Source organism: Lynx rufus, unplaced genomic scaffold (genome assembly GCF_022079265.1).
Source record: "Lynx rufus isolate CCGP_SWC_20201006 ecotype Redwood Valley unplaced genomic scaffold, mLynRuf1.p SCAF_10, whole genome shotgun sequence".
Lineage (NCBI taxonomy): Eukaryota > Metazoa > Chordata > Mammalia > Carnivora > Felidae > Lynx > Lynx rufus.
In genome coordinates this window covers 891044-907188 of record NW_025814824.1, presented here as the reverse complement: position 1 = coordinate 907188, position 16145 = coordinate 891044, and the positions used below count along the sequence as shown (strand labels likewise).

The 16145-nt window shown below is 55.6% G+C and overlaps 1 protein-coding gene across 5 annotated transcripts; it reads right to left on the bottom strand.

Annotated features, from left to right (window-relative positions):
* Window positions 1–976: 976 nt before the first annotated feature.
* CARD19 (caspase recruitment domain family member 19) lies at window positions 977–15805 on the bottom strand. 5 transcript variants are annotated; one of them, XM_047100541.1, is made up of 7 exons: window positions 15209–15557; window positions 14929–15016; window positions 4631–4773; window positions 3068–3221; window positions 1948–2007; window positions 1692–1763; window positions 977–1241 (listed from the first exon to the last, which is right to left on the bottom strand). In XM_047100541.1, exons 1-7 carry the CDS (start codon window positions 15299–15301, stop codon window positions 1126–1128), a joined length of 726 nt encoding a protein of 241 aa, XP_046956497.1. In that variant the 5' UTR covers window positions 15302–15557; the 3' UTR covers window positions 977–1125. The 5 variants fall into 5 exon arrangements, with proteins under 5 accessions (XP_046956497.1, XP_046956505.1, XP_046956524.1 ...); XM_047100549.1 differs by lacking the exon at window positions 1948–2007 and having other exon boundaries at window positions 15209–15561; XM_047100568.1 differs by lacking the exons at window positions 3068–3221; window positions 4631–4773; window positions 14929–15016; window positions 15209–15557 and adding an exon at window positions 2159–2778.
* Between the last annotated feature and the right edge of the window lie 340 nt (window positions 15806–16145).

The following is a 16145-nucleotide window of genomic DNA, read 5'->3' as shown; positions in this document are numbered from 1 at the left end:
AGGCCAGTGTCCCCAAGATGAGGACGAGGGGGGTGGTGCAAACCCCAGGCTGGTGGGGGCAGTGGGGAGGAGCCAGAGGCCAGGACCCTGGATGGCACGATGACATTTCTCAACTCTAAAAGTTCTGGAAGGTTTCGTGGACTGTTTTGTTCTGAGTTTCTGCCTGGAATCTGGGACAAGACCTTGGGCTCATTTCTAGGCCCAATGGACCCACCCCAGACCCATTAAGCCCAGGCCTCACCTCCTGGTAGGGAGGGACTCCACTCCCAGGACAGAGGCGGGTGAGGTCAGGCAGGGCCCCGGACCCGGGTGTTGGCTCTGGTGACTCGATGGGGACAAGGGGCTGTGAAGGGTCCCTTTAGGACACATCACAGAAGAGAATGAAGGCAGTGGTGAATCTTAGACCCCCTCGCGTGCCAGGTCCCCCTCTTCCTGGCCGAGTAACCTCAGTAACCTCTTCAGGAAAGCAGGGATGCAGCCCCCACCTGCTGGGGTCGCCGGGTGGAGTGAACACATATGGGCATGGGGCTTCTTGGGGCATCTTGCTATGTGCAGCTGGTGCCCCCCCCCGTGGCCCCAGGCCGGGGCTGACAGATGGCGGGGCAGTGCCCCCACCCAGCCCTCCCACCTGGGCTGGTGGCTGGGAAGGGCGAGGTGACGGGCAGGGATGGGGGGATGGGTGTGGGGGCTGACCGCGTGCCAGGCAGACGACTACAGAGCAGCTCCAAGTGAGAGGTGTGGGCTCTGGAGAGGCACGGTGGGAGGGAGCAGGGGAAAGGGAGGAGGGACCTTCTGGGGAGACGGTGAGGTGGGGGGATGCTGGGGGTGAGTGCTGTGGGGCAGTGGGGGCTGGGGCAGCCTGAGCAGGACCTGGCCCCGGGCTGAGTGTGGGACACCGAGAGCCCTCAGAGTCAGCCCCGCCAGCCAAGACACCACAGGGTCTCAAGTCAGAATCATCCAGAAAACATTCCCAAGGGAAGCGACAAGACTCCAACATTTAATGTTGAGCACCTTTGTCAGGCGAAGGTAACTTTCTTAAAAAAGTATAAATAGTGAAAAATAAACATTTAGAAAAGCGGGGCCCCCTCGGCAGGCAGGCGGGGTTCTTTGGTGGGGGCAGGGTCATCAGAGCCCTCCCAGGTCATCTGTGAGGAAGGCCAGCAGGAAGCGGCTGACGTGCCTGTCGACGATGATGGGGGAGAAGCCCAGGACACGCCGGGTCCCCGGCAGCACCTTGGGGTCTGGAAGACAAGGTGGTCTCAGACACTGCCACCGACGTGCCCGTGCAGCCCCACAGCCAAGCGGCGTGGGGCGTCCCCGCCAAGTGGGCCTGTGCGGCACTGGCTCCCCGTCCACAACTGTGACAGGCCCGGTGTGGCCAGGCAGGGACGGCAGCTGCCATGCTGGGCTGCGGGCCCCCGTCCGTTTGCCAGGGCTGTGACATGGGGGCCAGAGGTGGGCACCCTACTCCGGGCCCCGCACAGGACAGGGGCCCCCAGAGCCCCGGCTGCACCCTGCCTCCCGCCAGGGGCTGTCACCCTCCGACCCCTGGGGGTGGCGGAGCCCCCATACTCCCTCTTCTAACTGTGCCTGCAAACTGGGCCCCACTGCCGTCCCACCACACAGGCTAGGAAATTGAGGCACAGGGAGGCCAGGTGGCTCGGTGCTTGGGCCTGGCAGGCGGCACCCACCTGGAGGGCAGCAGTAGACGAGGAGCGCCAGCCCCGCGGCCAGGCCGAGGCAGGCCAGGAAGGCCACGGGTCCTGGGGAGAAAGGGGGCAGGTGGGCACATGGCCGCCTGAGCCCGGACGGCGGGCGCCCCAGCGAGCACCCTGGGGCCCAGTCAATGGGAAGGCAGGACCGAGCCTGACTCGGAAAGGAGAAGACCCTGAGGCAGAGACGGAGCCCTGGGTGGGGGACAGGGTGGGGGACGTGGGAGGCCGTTACCCCTGTCACTGAGCTCGCGGCCCACGGTGCCGGAGTCTAGCTCTGTGCAATCTGAGTTCTCTGGAAACAAAATCACAGGGCTCGGTTAGTTGCGGGCCGGCCAGAGGAGGGTGGTCGCCCCGCCTGCAGGAAACCAAGGGGCTGCTCAGGCTCCTTCCCTCCACCCCCGGAACCCCTAGGCTGGGCCGGACCAGGCTGTACACACACCCACCCAGCCTTCTGGGCCAGGCGTGGCAGAACGAGCACCAGGGAGGGAACCGTGGGATCAGCGTCACAGAACCCTGAGTTTTGGATCTCCTTCTGTCCACATCCTGAGACCCCGAGGGCCATGGGTAGGGGGCATCGCTCTGTGTGGAGGCAGGCACCGAGCGTAGCATCCCAAGTCTGGTGCTGTCCATACGAGGGCAGGGCACACTCTCTCTCCCAGACCTCCCCAACCGGCCACCTGCTGGTGGCCCAGGAGCCTGGAAGGTGCTTGATGCCCAGCCAGACTGTGGGGCCCCCCGGTGGCTGGTGTGACACACGGGTCCTGGACCAGAGCTCATCCTCAGGTCAGGGACACCTGCCCCGGGGTCCCAGCTGAGCAGTCAGGGTGAGCCACCCTGTCCCTCAGGCCTCCGGCTTCCCATCAGAAGATCGAGGGACACCGGCCCCTCCGCCAGGGGACCAGGGCACAGAGGTCTCAGGCCTGGACTGCCATCCCCGCCTGTGTCTCCTCCGTCCCCACGCGCAGCTCAGAGGGTCCCTCGGGACTCACGTGCCTCTTGAGCTCTCGGGCAAAACCCTTGAAACCAAAGCGCGCATGCCTCAGACCAGCCACCGTGCCTGACATTGTTCTACAGAAACGCCCACATTATGGGGATCCCCCCGCCCCCGGCCAGGGCACCCTCAGTTGTGGGCACGACCACAGTTTCTGCCACGGGGGCACAGATATTCAAGGCCGGCACAGCCGTGAGCGGCCCCCAGCCCGCAGGTGACGGGCCCCAGGGCACCAGGCTGGAGGGAGGGCGGAGCCACACCCGCCAGGCGCCTCCTCCTGTGTAACAGCAGGCACGCGAGATGCGGCAGTGTCCGCCTCCGACAGCTTGCTCCTGTCTGGGGGCGCGGGGGGCACACTTACGCAGGGCCAGCCGGCTGGGCAGGCGGCTGTGCAGGGGCTGCGCGTGGATGTACAGGGCCCGGTAGAACTCCTGGCAGTCCCGCTCGCCGCTCCGCTGTAGGTGGCCCAGCAGGTCACAGAGCCGCACTCGCAGGGACGCCTTGGGATTCCGGAACTGGGGGTGGAAAGGGTGCGTGGAAAGGTCAGGCTGGAGGGGCAGGGCCAGGAGGCTGGGGGCTCTGGCTCTGCCCTGGGCTCCAGCTTCTGCATCAGAGGGGCCCCTGCCCGGGGTGCGGCGAGGGCGGCAGCACAGAGCATCAAGTGCCACCAGGGCCACAGCCCACCCACGTGGCGCCCAAGCCGGTGCTGTGGTCACAGCACAGCCGCTGGTCCTCCCTGCGGAGCCCCCTCCCTGTGGAGGCCAGGACAGGTCATCAAGAAAGACAGTGGTGACATTGTTCCAAGTGTTGAAAGCTGATGGTTTGCCATGTGACTTTGGCAGGTCATCTTACACCTTGGGACTCTTGTTTCTTCACTTGTAAAAAGGCTACAAGGAATCAAGGAGGTGATGTCATAAGTAATAACTTCTAGTAGTTTATAGTCAACAGGAATGTGACTCAAGGAATTTAAAAACGGAGGGCTAAGCAGGAAAACAAAACAACATAACCCAGAATCTTCTGATGAGCTCCTGGAGAAATGTATGGTTCTAAAGGTCAGTGAGCCGGCAGGTGGCTTTGATGCAGGACCTGGAGGCTGTGGCCTGGTGCTGCCACCTGGTGGCAGCATACCGTTCCACTCAGAACCAGAGTGGAACAGAAACTGCAAGTGGATGGTGGGAGCCAGAGAAACCAAGGAGCAGAACAGCGTGGCAATGCGCATGCAGGACTCTCCTTCTTCTTGTATAAACGTCTGAGACTTCTCAAATATTTACATAATAAACGTGTATTAGACTTTTAATCACAATAATAAGGTATGAACTCCAGCCGTACTTTTCCTTTGCTGTAGACTTTCACCACCTGAGCATCTGAGCCAGTGGCAGGGCCCATGAGCCTTCCAGCTGTGTTGGGGGTCAGCCTCACTGTGCCCGGGAGAGGCCCCAAGCCCTGCAGGCAGCCCTGCAGCCCCGGGAGTGGGGCTCACTCAGCCACCCGGCTGCAGGGGGCCCCACACCCCAAAGCCCTGGGCCTGAGGGGGAGTCAGGGAAAGGGCGGCTCAGGCGAGGTGCACCCACCTCCCTCGGTGTCCACTTCTGAACCTCTGGAAGGGGCGGGGTGCGGAGCCCTGCGGCATTGGGGTGAGCCCGGCCAGCGCCCCCGCCCCCTCTCCCCTCCCAGGCTTATCACATGCAGTGGCGCACTGTCCTGTCTCCTGTGATGCTTCCAGCGGCTCTGGAGGGCTGGCAGGCCCCGAGGACACAGGGAGAGACCGAGGGCTCGAGGAGCCGGTGTTCCGGGCCCAGCGTCACCGCCAGGAGTCAGGCTTTCACCTCCACTGTCCTTCTCCACCCCCCCACCCCCCACCCGCTTTCTCCCAGCCCAGGGAGGGAGGGATGTGCCGCCCCCCCGCCTCCCCCCACCCCAGCACCTTCTCTGCGTCACTGTTGCTGAGGATCTGGGGGTGGTAGCGGTTTAGCTGGAGGATGATCCTGTCCACCTGCTGCTCACTGAGGCGTCCGTGGCCCATCAGGAAAGGCGTGTCCCGGGCCAGGCGGTCACAGTAGGTCAGCTCTGAAACAGCAGAGAGCACGGAGGGCATGAGCCCGCACGGCCGAGGAGCGGCAACGGGGCCCACACGCCACCCGCGGCATGGCCCCCAGGCCCCCGGGCGGCACATCAGCCGTAAGCCGTCCCACCCACGCAGGCTATGCGCGGCCCGGAACCCCCGTGTCCTGCCGCCCCCCGGCCAGAGACGGGGCGCACTAGTGTGCGGGACCACAGACTCCAGCTCTTCTCTTCTACGCCTGAGAGCTTACAGCGGGAGATAAACTCAGGCCGAGTCCGCTGTCCCTGGGCCCCCCCCCCAGGGCCTGCTGCAGGGACACGGCAGCCTGGAGAAGGCCCGACCCTGCAGCTCCCACGGCTGCTGTTCCCACAGGGACAGGGGCGCAGGGCCGGGTGGCCCGTGCTGACGTGGCCACGGGACACGTGAGCTCGCCCAGCCTTGTGAGGCTGCCACAAAGCAGACCGGTGTGCCCAGCCAGGGTCCTGACATCACGGCATCACTGCCATGCCTTTTTTCCCATTAAGAATGTTCTTTAGAATGACAGGCCTTTAAAGCCCAGGGGCGGGTCAGTGGTGGGTGGGAGACAGGATCCCCAAGGAAGGGTGCTGAATCCCAGAGCATCCACTACGTGACCAGGTACATTCCCCCCCCCCCCCCACTAGTGCCAGCATGTCCCACTTGCTGGTGGACACGGGGGCTGGGTGAGGGCAGAGCTGCAAAGGAGGAGAGTTTTTGTGTGTGACTGGAATTAAGTTGATATCAATTCACATTAGATGGTTATAACTGTAGGATGTTATGTGGAACTCTCATGGTAGCCACAAAGAAAATATCCGTGGAATATCCACAAAAGGAAATAAAAAATGTTATTACAGAAAATCAACTAAACATGAAAGAAGGTAGTAATGGATAAAGGACAAAAAGCTACAAGACCTACAGAAAACAAACAGCAAAAATGCAGAAACAAGTGATTCATTATCAGTAATCGCAGTAATTAGTTTATTATCATTTTTTTTAATGTTTACTTCTGAGAGTGAGAGAGAGAGAATGCGCAGGGGGAGGGGCAGAGACAAAGAGAGAGACACAGAATCCGAAGCAGGTTCCAGGCTCTGAGCTGTCAGCACAAAGGTGGACACAGGGCCTGAAATCACCGTGGATGATGACCTGAGCTGAAGTCGGAGGCTTACCAATGGGGCCACCCAGGCACCCCAGTGATTGAAGTAATTACTTTAAATGTAAACAGATTAAGGAGTGCCTATCTGGCTCAGTCAGTGGAGCGTGCAACTCTCGATCGCGGGATCATGAGTTCGAGCCCCACATTGGGTGTAGAGATTACTTAGAAAATAAAAGCTCTCAAAAAAATAAACGTAAACAGGGGCACCTGGGTGGCTCAGTCGGTTAAGCCTCTGACTTTGGCTCAGGTCAGTATCTCACGGCTTGTGAGTTCGAGCCCCACGTCAGGCTCTGGGCTGACAGCTCAGAGACCGGAGCCTGCTTCCGGTTCTGTGTCTCTCCCTCTCTCCCTGCTCCTTCCATGCTCATGCTCTGTCTCTCTGTCTCAAAAGTAAATAAACATTAAAAAAAAATGTAAACAGATTAACAGACGCAGATTGGCAAAATGGAATTTTGATATTGTGATTTCTAATAAGAAATACATATTGGCACAGGGCTCCTGAACCCCCTGGAATGTCCTAAGAGATGAGCCATGAAGACGAAGGTGTCTTTTGTTCCTAACGAGCCCCCTTCAACCTCATCTGGCCGTGTGCACGAGGTGACTCTTCTAAAGCCCCTAAATAACCACAAGATGGGACTGCTTGCCATGGAGCCAACCACATGAGGCTTAGAGGGGAGAGGGGCTGGAGGCCGAATCCATCACCAATGGCCAATCATTGAATCAATGACGCCTATGTAATAAAACCTGCGTAAAACCCCGAGAGGATGGAGTTGGCCGAGCTTCCGGGTTGCCGAGCACATGGAGGCGCTGGGCCCCTTCCCGAGTTCTTTGCTCTAAGCACCCTGTGTGTGTGGATGTTCACTTGTATCCTTCTGTGATAAATCAGCACTAATATGGAAAGTGCTCTCCCAGATTCTGTGAGCTGTAGCAAATGACTGAACCAAAAGAGGGGGTCACAGGACCCTCGGTTTACAGCCAGTCAGTGAGAAGCCTTGTGACCGGGGTCTGTAGCAGGGACGGTGTACAGGACTGAGCTCTTCACAAGTGGGAACTGAGGCCGTCCCCAGGGAGACAGCGTCGAGAGGTGAACTGTGACACCCCCAGCTGGTGTCAGGGGACTGCTTGATGGAGGTGAGGGACCGCATACCTGGTGACCAGAAGTGCCAGGAGTCCTCAGAGGTATGAGTGCTGCGTGTAGGAGCAGAGGGGAAACAGAGTTGTTTGTCCTCTGAGGATTAAAAACATATGATTCAACTATGAGCTGTCCCCAAAAGACTCAGATCCAAAGACACACATGGGCCGAAAGTGAAAAGATGGGAAAAGATGTCGCTGCAAACAGCAACTCAAAGAGAGCAGGGTGGCTCTGCGAATAGAAGCCAAGATCGACTTTGCATCAAAAACTGTTACAAAAGACCAAGAAGTACATCAACGTTGATAATAGAGTCAATTCACCAAGAAGATCTAATAAGCACATGAGCCAGGTATCAGAGCCCCCAGATAATAGTAAAGATTTAGTAATAATGAAACATAGTATCAGTTGGAGATTTCAGTACCACACTTTTATGATTTTTTTAATGTTTATTTTTGAGAGAGAGAGAGACAGAGCGTGAGTGGGGGAGGGGCAGAGGGAGAGGGAGACACAGAATCCAAAGCAGGCTCCAGGCTCTGAGCTGTCAGCACAGAGCCCGACGCGGGGCTCGAACTCACGAGCTGTGAGATCACAACCTGAGCTGAAGTCGGACGCTTGACTGCCTGAGCCACCCAGGTGCCCCAGTACCGCACTCTTAGTAATAGCCAGAACCGCCACACAGATGACCAGTAAGGGAACGGAGGGTGTGAGCCACATGATGACCAACGAGGGCCAACACACCCGGACTGCAGTCACCCAACAGCAGCAGAAAATACAGGTGCACCTCCCTTTACCGCACTTTGCAGATACCGCGATTTTACAAACTGCGGGTCTGTGCCGAGCCTGCTCCGAGCAAGTCCACTGGAGCCACTTTTCCACCAGCATCGACTCACTTGGGTCTCTGTGTCACGTTCTGATAATTCTTGCAATTCAAACTTTTCATTCTTCAAACCGTATTTCAAACCTTCTCATTATTATTACAATTGTTATGGTGACCTGTGATCAGTGATTATGAGTTGCTGAAAACTCAGATAATTGGTAGCATTTTTAGCAATAAAATGTTTTTAATTAAGGTATACACATTATTTTTAAGACATAATGTACTGTGCACTTGATAGAGTACAGCATAATGTAAACATAACTTTTATATGTGCTGGGAAACCAAGAAATATACTGGGCTCACTATTTTTTTTTTTACTGGACTCACTTCATCGCAGTATTTGCTTTACTGTGGTGGTCTGGGACCGAACTCACAATAGCTCCAAGGTGGACCTGTACATTCTTCTCAAGCACACATAGAACATCCTCCAGGACAGACCATAAAACAAATGTGGCTACAAAACAAGTCTTAATGTCTTTAAAAAGGCTGAAATCATACAAAGGGTCTTTCTGATCACATGGAATAAAGCCAAAAATCAGTAACAGAAGGAAAACTAGAAAATTCACTTTTATGTGAAAATGAAACAATGGATCAAAGAAGAAATCACAAGGGAAATTAGCAAGTACCTTGAGACAACTGAAAATAAAAATACAACACACCAACATGTCAGGGATCCCATGAAAACAGTTTGGAAGATGACATTTAGGCTGTAAATGCACACTTTACACCAGAAGAAAGATTTCAAATCAGCACCCTAATGTTACACCTTAAGGAAGTAGGAAGGGAAGAGCAAACTAGACTCAAAATAGCAGAAGGGGAGAAAATAATAAAGATTATAGCAAAGATAATTGACATGGAAAATAGAAAAAACAAAACCAAAAACAAAACTTGGTTCTTTGGAAAGATCAACAAATTGACAAACTGTTAGCTAGACTTACAAAGAAAAAAGACTCAAATTACTAACATCAGAAATAAAAGTAGGAAATGAACTACCAATTTTACAAAAATAAAAAGGATTATAAAAGAATACTTTGAAAATGTGTAAGCCAACAAATTGGACAAACTAGATGAAGTGGACAAATCCCTAAAAACACACAATCTACCATAACCAAAACATGAACACAGAGAAAATCTCAATGGACCTCTAACTAGTAAGGAGATTCAATTAGTAATCAAAACTGTCCTAACAAATAAAAGCTCAGGACCAGATGGCTCCACTGGTGAATTCTACCCATCATTTAAATACCAAAACTTCTACAATTCTTCCAAAAAAACATAGAGGAGGGAACACTTCCTAACTCATTCCATGAGGCCAGCATTACCCTGTTACCGAAACCAGTCACAGATAACTACAAGAAAATTGCAGACCGATATCACTTATAAACACAGATGCCAAAATCTTCAAGAAAATACTAGTAAACTGAATTCAGCAGCATATTAAAAGGATTATACACCAGAATGCAAGGGTGGTTCAACATAAGATAATCCATCAATGTAATACATTATGTTAATAGAATGAAGAAACACACACGATCACGGTCATCTCAAATGATGCAGAAAGGCGTTTGACAAATGCAACATTCCTTCTTGATTAAAGGAAAAAAGCATTCAATAAATTTAGAAGAAAATTTCCTCAACATGATGAAAGTCACATATGAAAGACACTCAGCAAATATCATGCTTAATGGTAAAAGTCTGAAAGCTTTTCCCCTAAGATCAGAAACCAAGCAAGAGGCCCATCCTCACTACTTCTTTTCAATGCATTACTGGAAGTTCTAGCCAGAGCAATTAGACAAAAAAAAAAAAAAAAAGTTATTCAAATGAAAAGGAATAAGTAAAAAAAAAATAAAAAAAAAAGGGGGGGCGCCTGGGTGGCTCAGTCGGTTGAGTGTCTGGCTTTGGCTCAGATCATGATCTCACAGTTTGTGGGTTCAAGCCCCGCATCGGGCTCTGTGCTGACAGCTTAGAGCCTGGAGCCTGCTTCTGATTCTGTGTCTCCCTCTCTCTCTGCTCCTCCCCCACTCATGCTCTGTCTCTTTCTTTCTCCTTCAAAAATAAATAAAAACATTTAAAAAAATTCAAAAGGAATAAGTAAAATGATCTCTTTTTTGCAGAGGGCATGATCTTCTATCTAGAAAACTCTGAAAAGGTTAAAATTAATCAACAAATTCAGCAAAGCTGCAAGATACAAAATCAATACACAACAACCAGTTGCATCTCTATACACTAATAATCAACAATCCAAAAAAGAAAATAAGAAAACAATTCCACTTACAATGTCATCAAAACTAATAAAATACTTAGGAATAAATTCAACCAAGAAGGTGAAAGACTTGTACACTGAAAACTTCAAAACATCCCTGAAAGAAATTTAAAAGATACAAATTAATATACCCTCTGTTCATGGATTAGAAGATTTAATGTCGTGAAGATGACAATACTTCCCAAAGTGATCTATGGAGTCCACACAATTCCTATCCAAACTCCAATGATGTTTCTTGTTTTTCATTCTAAAATTCATACAGACTCGTTTTTTTTTTTTAATGCTTATTTTTTGAGATAAAGCACAAGCCTAGGCATGTGGGAGGGAGGGGCAGAGGGAGAGAGAGAATCTTAACCAAGTTCCATGCCCAGCGTGGAGTCCTACATGGGGCTTGATCCTACAACCCTGGGATCATAACCTGAACTGAAATCAAGAATCGGATGTTTGGGGCACCTGGGTGGCTCAGTTGAGCATCTGACTTCGGCTCAGATCATGATTGCACCGTTTGTGGGTTCAAGCCCTGAGTCGGGCTCTGGGCTGACAGCTCGGAGCCTGGAACTTGCTTCAGATTCTGTGTCTCCCTCTCTCTCTGCCCCTCCCCCACTTATGTGTGTGCACTCTTTCTCTAAAATAAAAATTAAAGCATTTTTAAAAAATAGGTGCATTTGGGGGCACCTGGGTTGCTCAGTCGGTTAAGCAACTGACTCTTGATCTTAGCTCAGGTCAGGATCTCACGGTTTGTGGGATGGAGCCCCATGCCTGGCTCTGTGATGACAGCACAGAGCCTGCATAGGATGGTCTCTCCCTCTCTCTCTGCCCCTCCCCCACTCTCTCTCTCAAAATAAATAAACTTAAAAAATGTCTAAGAAGAATAAATGCATTTGTTGTGAGTAAATACTACCTCAATAAAGTTGATTTTTTCAAATGGGGTCATCATGTGGGAACAAGAAGGGCCCCTCCTAGATTTCCGCCGTGGGGCCTACTCAACACACCATCTGTCCTCCTCACCTCTCTCTCCCGCTGCCACCTCCTCCTGGCTGGTCTTTTCCCTCAAAAATATGAATTTCTAACTTCTGGATCCTCCCAGGTCCTGAAAGTCTACCTGGCAGACGCACTCGCCAGCAGCTCCACCGTGGTGAGGAAGTCACCCCCAGGGACACCAAAAGATCTGCCACGGCCACAGGGGCAGGACTTTCCCGGTCACCTGGCGTCACCTCTCGTAGCCCCTCTGATCCGGCTGACGGCGTGTGCCCCGTGACCGGGCACTCTACAGGCTCTTTGCGTGCAGATCATCTTCATCGCCCCGTCAGCTCTGCGGCTCTAGCAAGACCATCGCCCCCATTTCCAGATGGGAACAGATGAGGGACCTGCCCAAGACCTCAGCCACTAGAGAGTGAAGATGGAGGATGGAGCCAGGCACAGCTCTGTGGCATCCAAAGCTCTGTGGCTGTGTGAAGCCACTGCCTCTTGACATCCAAGACTTCCCACTCGCCTAATTAACGTACTAATTAACTGTGCAATTAGCTGCATCCTGACCCCAGGCTATTCTGCCCAGCACTGCCTCTACAGCGTGTGCACTCGTGCACAGGGCAGGCATACAGCAGGCGCTCACTAAAGAGTTCTGTCAGTGGACCGCGGCCAGCACACTGGCGGTCCTCCGGCTGCAGCCCTAGCTAGGTGGAGTCTCCACCGCAGCAAGCATGAGTCACCCGGCACAGGGCATACACAGCCTGGGGCTGAAGCTTTCCGTGGTGGCTGGAAGCCGCGCAGGGAAACCACACCCAGATGGCCACACCCAGGAAGGAAAATGCACAGGAAACTTTGGTCCCGGGTCCTAAGTAACAGCCCCAGAAAGCTCTTGCAGGATGGAGTCGAATGTTCTGGCACAAACCCACCCGACTCTGCCAGCAACTTCTGCCAAGCCCCACCTCCCCCACCTACTTGCTCAGCTGGTGCCAAAACCACAGACCCCCCAACCCCTTACCCCTGCGTGGCACTCAAGGCCCTGTGGGAGCTACCCCAGGTGCCTTCACCCCAGGTTCCTGAGCTGTCCTGCACAGCAGCCGCCCCCCGCCCCTGCCGTGGCACCATGCTGCCTGGGACACCTGCCGAAGGATGAGAACCCTGTCCCTCGGCTTCCCCCTGGCTAACCTGTACTCAGCTCACCATCCTCCCCTCAAGAGGCCTCCCTGAGTTTCCACGGCTCCCTCCCCACTGCAGTCCCTGACCCGAGCAGAATCCCCTCCTGTTTGGGGCTCTGGACCTGGCCTCAGGTGTGGCGCTGAGAGGGCTCACTCCCCAGCACACCTGGGTCCACAGAACAGTAACAGCTGCAGTGACACCTGGCCAGCGTTGGCCCTGTGCAGACATATCGGGTCCAAATGCTCACCCTGCAACTTGTCATGAAGGCCCCAGAACCAGCACAAGGCAGACCCCCCCAGTCATGGCACAGGAACAACGAGCCAAGGATTTCATCCCTGCAGCCTGGCAAAGCTGCCCGCACTCTCTGGGCCTCAGCTTCCTGCCCCAAAAATGAGGAGCTGTGACAGGAGGGATCTCTAGAGGCTCAGCGCTCAGACTTGGCTGCGAGAAAGGGGCTGTGGAGAGGCTCCCACAGGACCTTGAGGGGCCTGGGCAGGGCACAGGTCTAGTTCTGCCCCTGACCACCCAGGTAGCCTGGTGCTTGGCACCTGTCCAACCTGAGCCTTTATTTCCTCATCCACCTAGAGACAATATCCTACATGTCCTTCTACACCTGACACAGGGCCAAGGGCACGGCAGGCTCTCAGAAAAAGCAGCCACAAATGAGAAGGGTTCTGGGAGATGACAGGCGAATAGGGTGCAGCTGGGGTCTCTTCTGACCTACGCTGGGACACTGGTGTCCCAGAAGACACCAGGTACCAGCCCATGAAATCCTATTTGTGGGACTCCAGTGAGCACCGGGAAGAGAACAGGACCCTTGGGAGCCTCCCTGAGCCCTCTGCCACCCCGGAGGTTGGAAAAGTGGGGCCCTGGGGAGCAAGAACATTCCCTGACCATGCTGTCATGAGATCCCTGGCCAACCCATCTCCATCACCAGGTCTCTCCATCAGTGGAAGTTCCACACAACAAGGTGACCCTGCTCAGCTGGGACCAGGAGGGAGGTGGGTTCTGCAGTCCACACAGGCTCTGGGGGTTTGGCTGCACTTCAGACCCCACTCTGGGAGAATCCGGAGGGGGCAGGGCCGCCCTGCACGCAGCACAAAGCCCAGGGGTGCTGGCTGAGTCTGTGTCCCGGGTTCTCCTGGGCCTGACCCCAAACAAGAGTCCCACTCGTACTATTCACGGGTGTCAGGTGGCCAGGATGACCCCCGCGAAGACTGCTGGTGCCCTTTTCACCCTCGCCTCCCCCTGTCAGGCCGCAGCATCACCCCAGCCCCTCGCCCACGGCCCCTCCAGGCTCCGACCACCGCCCCCGGCCGGTCGTCGTCCCGCCCACAGAGAGGCGGTAACGGACCAAGGTCACTGGCCGCTGCCGCGAGGAGCTGCCGCCGGGGCAGCACCGGGGGGGTCACCGCGGCCGCGCGCCGGTCCCGGGCTGGCAGGCTGGACACCCGCCCGGCCCGCTCTCACCTGTCATGGCGACGCACGGCGCGCGCCCGGCCGGGCCCGGCCCGTCCCCTTGCCGCCGTCCACCCGTCAGGTCGTCTGTACGCCGCCCGCCGGGTCCCACTCGCTCCGCCCTTTCCCGGCAGGCCCGCCTCCCGGCAGGCCTCGCCCCGGTCTCGGCGGTGTCGCCGCCACAGTCCCAAGTCGTGCCCACTGAGCCGGCCCTTTCCCGTTATGCTCCGCCCACAGAGGCAGCGGCAGCGCCGCGAGCGTCCCAAGCCCTGCCCCCGCTCGAGCCCCGCCTCCACCCGAGACACCTACGGCACCCGTAGAAGCTATAGGCCCCGCCCCCACTGAGCCGGCCCCTTCCCGTTATGCTCCGCCCCCAGCGGCAGCTGCGGCGCCGCGAGGACCCAAAGCCCCGCTCCCCACTCGAGCCCCGCCTCCTCCGGACGTTATGCTCCGCCCCTAGACCCGTGGCCTGGCCGCGAAGGCCCTAAGCCCCGCCCCCACTTGAACACCTCCGCCTCTGGCGGCACCTACGGCTGTGGCAAGAGTTCTTGGCCCCACCCCTCGCTGAGGCCCTCCCATCCCGGGCGCCGCAGGCGTCTTCGCCTACGCGAGGGCTCTAAGCTCCGACTCCACTGAGCCCCACCCTTGCTGACGTCTGTTAGGTCGCTTCTACAGCCCTGAGCCACGACCCTCACTGAGCCCGGCCCCGCCACCGAGGGGCCTTCTGAAGTCTCGAGTTTCCAACCCGCATAGGGTACAGTGTCCTCACAAGCCCTTAGCTCCGCCCCTCAATGAGCCCCGTCCCGCCGTCCTGTCCCAGGGTTCCAAACTCCGCCCCCACCATGGCCCCGCCCCTTCCGGCGACGACCAGGACTCTGAGCCCCCCCCCCCACTCCAGCCCCGCCCCCGGCCCTGACGCACCTTCCCCTACTGCCGACTCCCGCCTACTGGCTCCGCCCTATCTAGGCTCCGCCCCCTCTGGGCCCCGCCCCCGAGATGGCCCCGCCCGGGAGTAGGTGGCTCAGCCACGCTGGGCGCAGTAGGCTGCCCCGCCCCGCGCCACCGCGCCCCACGCCCGAATGAGAAAACTGAGGCTCTGAGAGAGGAAGTGACTTACCCAAGGTCACGCAGGTCAGTCTGTAGGAGGAACAAGGACAAGCCTGGGATAAAGGCCGGTGGGCGTCCAGTAGCCAGGAGGGATCAGCCTAAAGGGGGCAGTACCTGGACAGTGAGGAGGGATGGATCCCCGCCTGTCCAGCCGTCAGGTGAGACCACAGCCCCAGCCTCAACAGAGAGCCAGAGCCACCCTGCCAAACCTCACGTGAAACAGAGAGCTGTAGTAACAGGTGATAATGACGATTGTTTTTGAACTACTGTGTTTCAGGGTAACTGGTTACCTGGCAGTTATACACGGAATGCACCAGACATCCAAGCAGACGCCCGGCCAAAGGGAGGCAGAACTCCACACGATGGCTGGGGAACAGTATCATGCAGGAGCCCAAGCACAGACCACCTTTCTAGGCTTGAGAGACAGTCTGGGCGGCTGGACTGGACTCTGCAATAGCAGTGAGGTCGGGAGGTGACCGGGGCGTCATGCAGAGTCTCGCAGGCCAGGCAGCCAGGGCCCAGTATTTGAGGTTATGCGCTGAGACGAGGGCGTGGTGATCTCTGACTGATATGTTTGAAAACAGCCTCTGTACACACGAAAGAATTAACAGTAGGGTCTCCAAGAGACGTGTGCACGCTCGTGTTCAGAGCAGCATTATTCACGGTAGCCAAGAGGCAGAAGCCAGCCAGTCTGCGTGAGCGGAGGAGCGGGTTAGTATATATGCTGTGTCCAGACAGTGGGTTCAGGCTTAAAAAGGAAGGAAATTCTGACACCTGCTGCAACATGGATGAGCCTTGAGGACATGATGTTGAATGTGATATTGTGACTTACAGTAAGAAATACATATTTGGTCTTCCTCCTGGCAGAACTCTTAAAACCCTAGGGATTTCCTAAAGGAGAGAAAAAGGTGCCTTTTGTTATGTTAATGTGGCGACTTTTGGAAAGTCCCCAGGTCACCTAAGAATGGGGCTGGTGGCCCAGAGAACCCTCCATGTGATTGGAGGGTTAGAACTTTCAATCCACCCCTTGGCTCAGGAGAGAGGAGGGGGTCTGGAGCTTGAGTCAATCCCCAAGGGCCAATGAATAGATCAACCGTGCCTTAAGGGACAGGGTTCAGAGAGCCTCCGCATTGGTGTGGGAGAGTGGTCTGCCTGGAGAGTGCCTGGACTCTCTGTGTCCTCTCTCCACATGCTGCCCTGTGCATCTTTCTGCGTTCTGTGAACGAC

What these genes read in the sequence shown, in the direction of transcription:
- CARD19 (XM_047100530.1), bottom strand. Translation starts at nt 15,301, where the DNA reads ATGATACTGTTCCCCAGCCATCGTGTGGAGTTCTGCCTCCCTTTGGCC. An exon ending in ACTGACCTGCGTGACCTTGG is followed by an intron (nt 4,774 to 14,928) that starts GTAAGTCACTTC and finishes CTGCTGTTTCAG; the next exon opens with AGCTGACCTACTGTGACCGC. An exon ending in GCAACAGTGACGCAGAGAAG is followed by an intron (nt 3,222 to 4,630) that starts GTGCTGGGGTGG and finishes TTCCACCCCCAG; the next exon opens with TTCCGGAATCCCAAGGCGTC.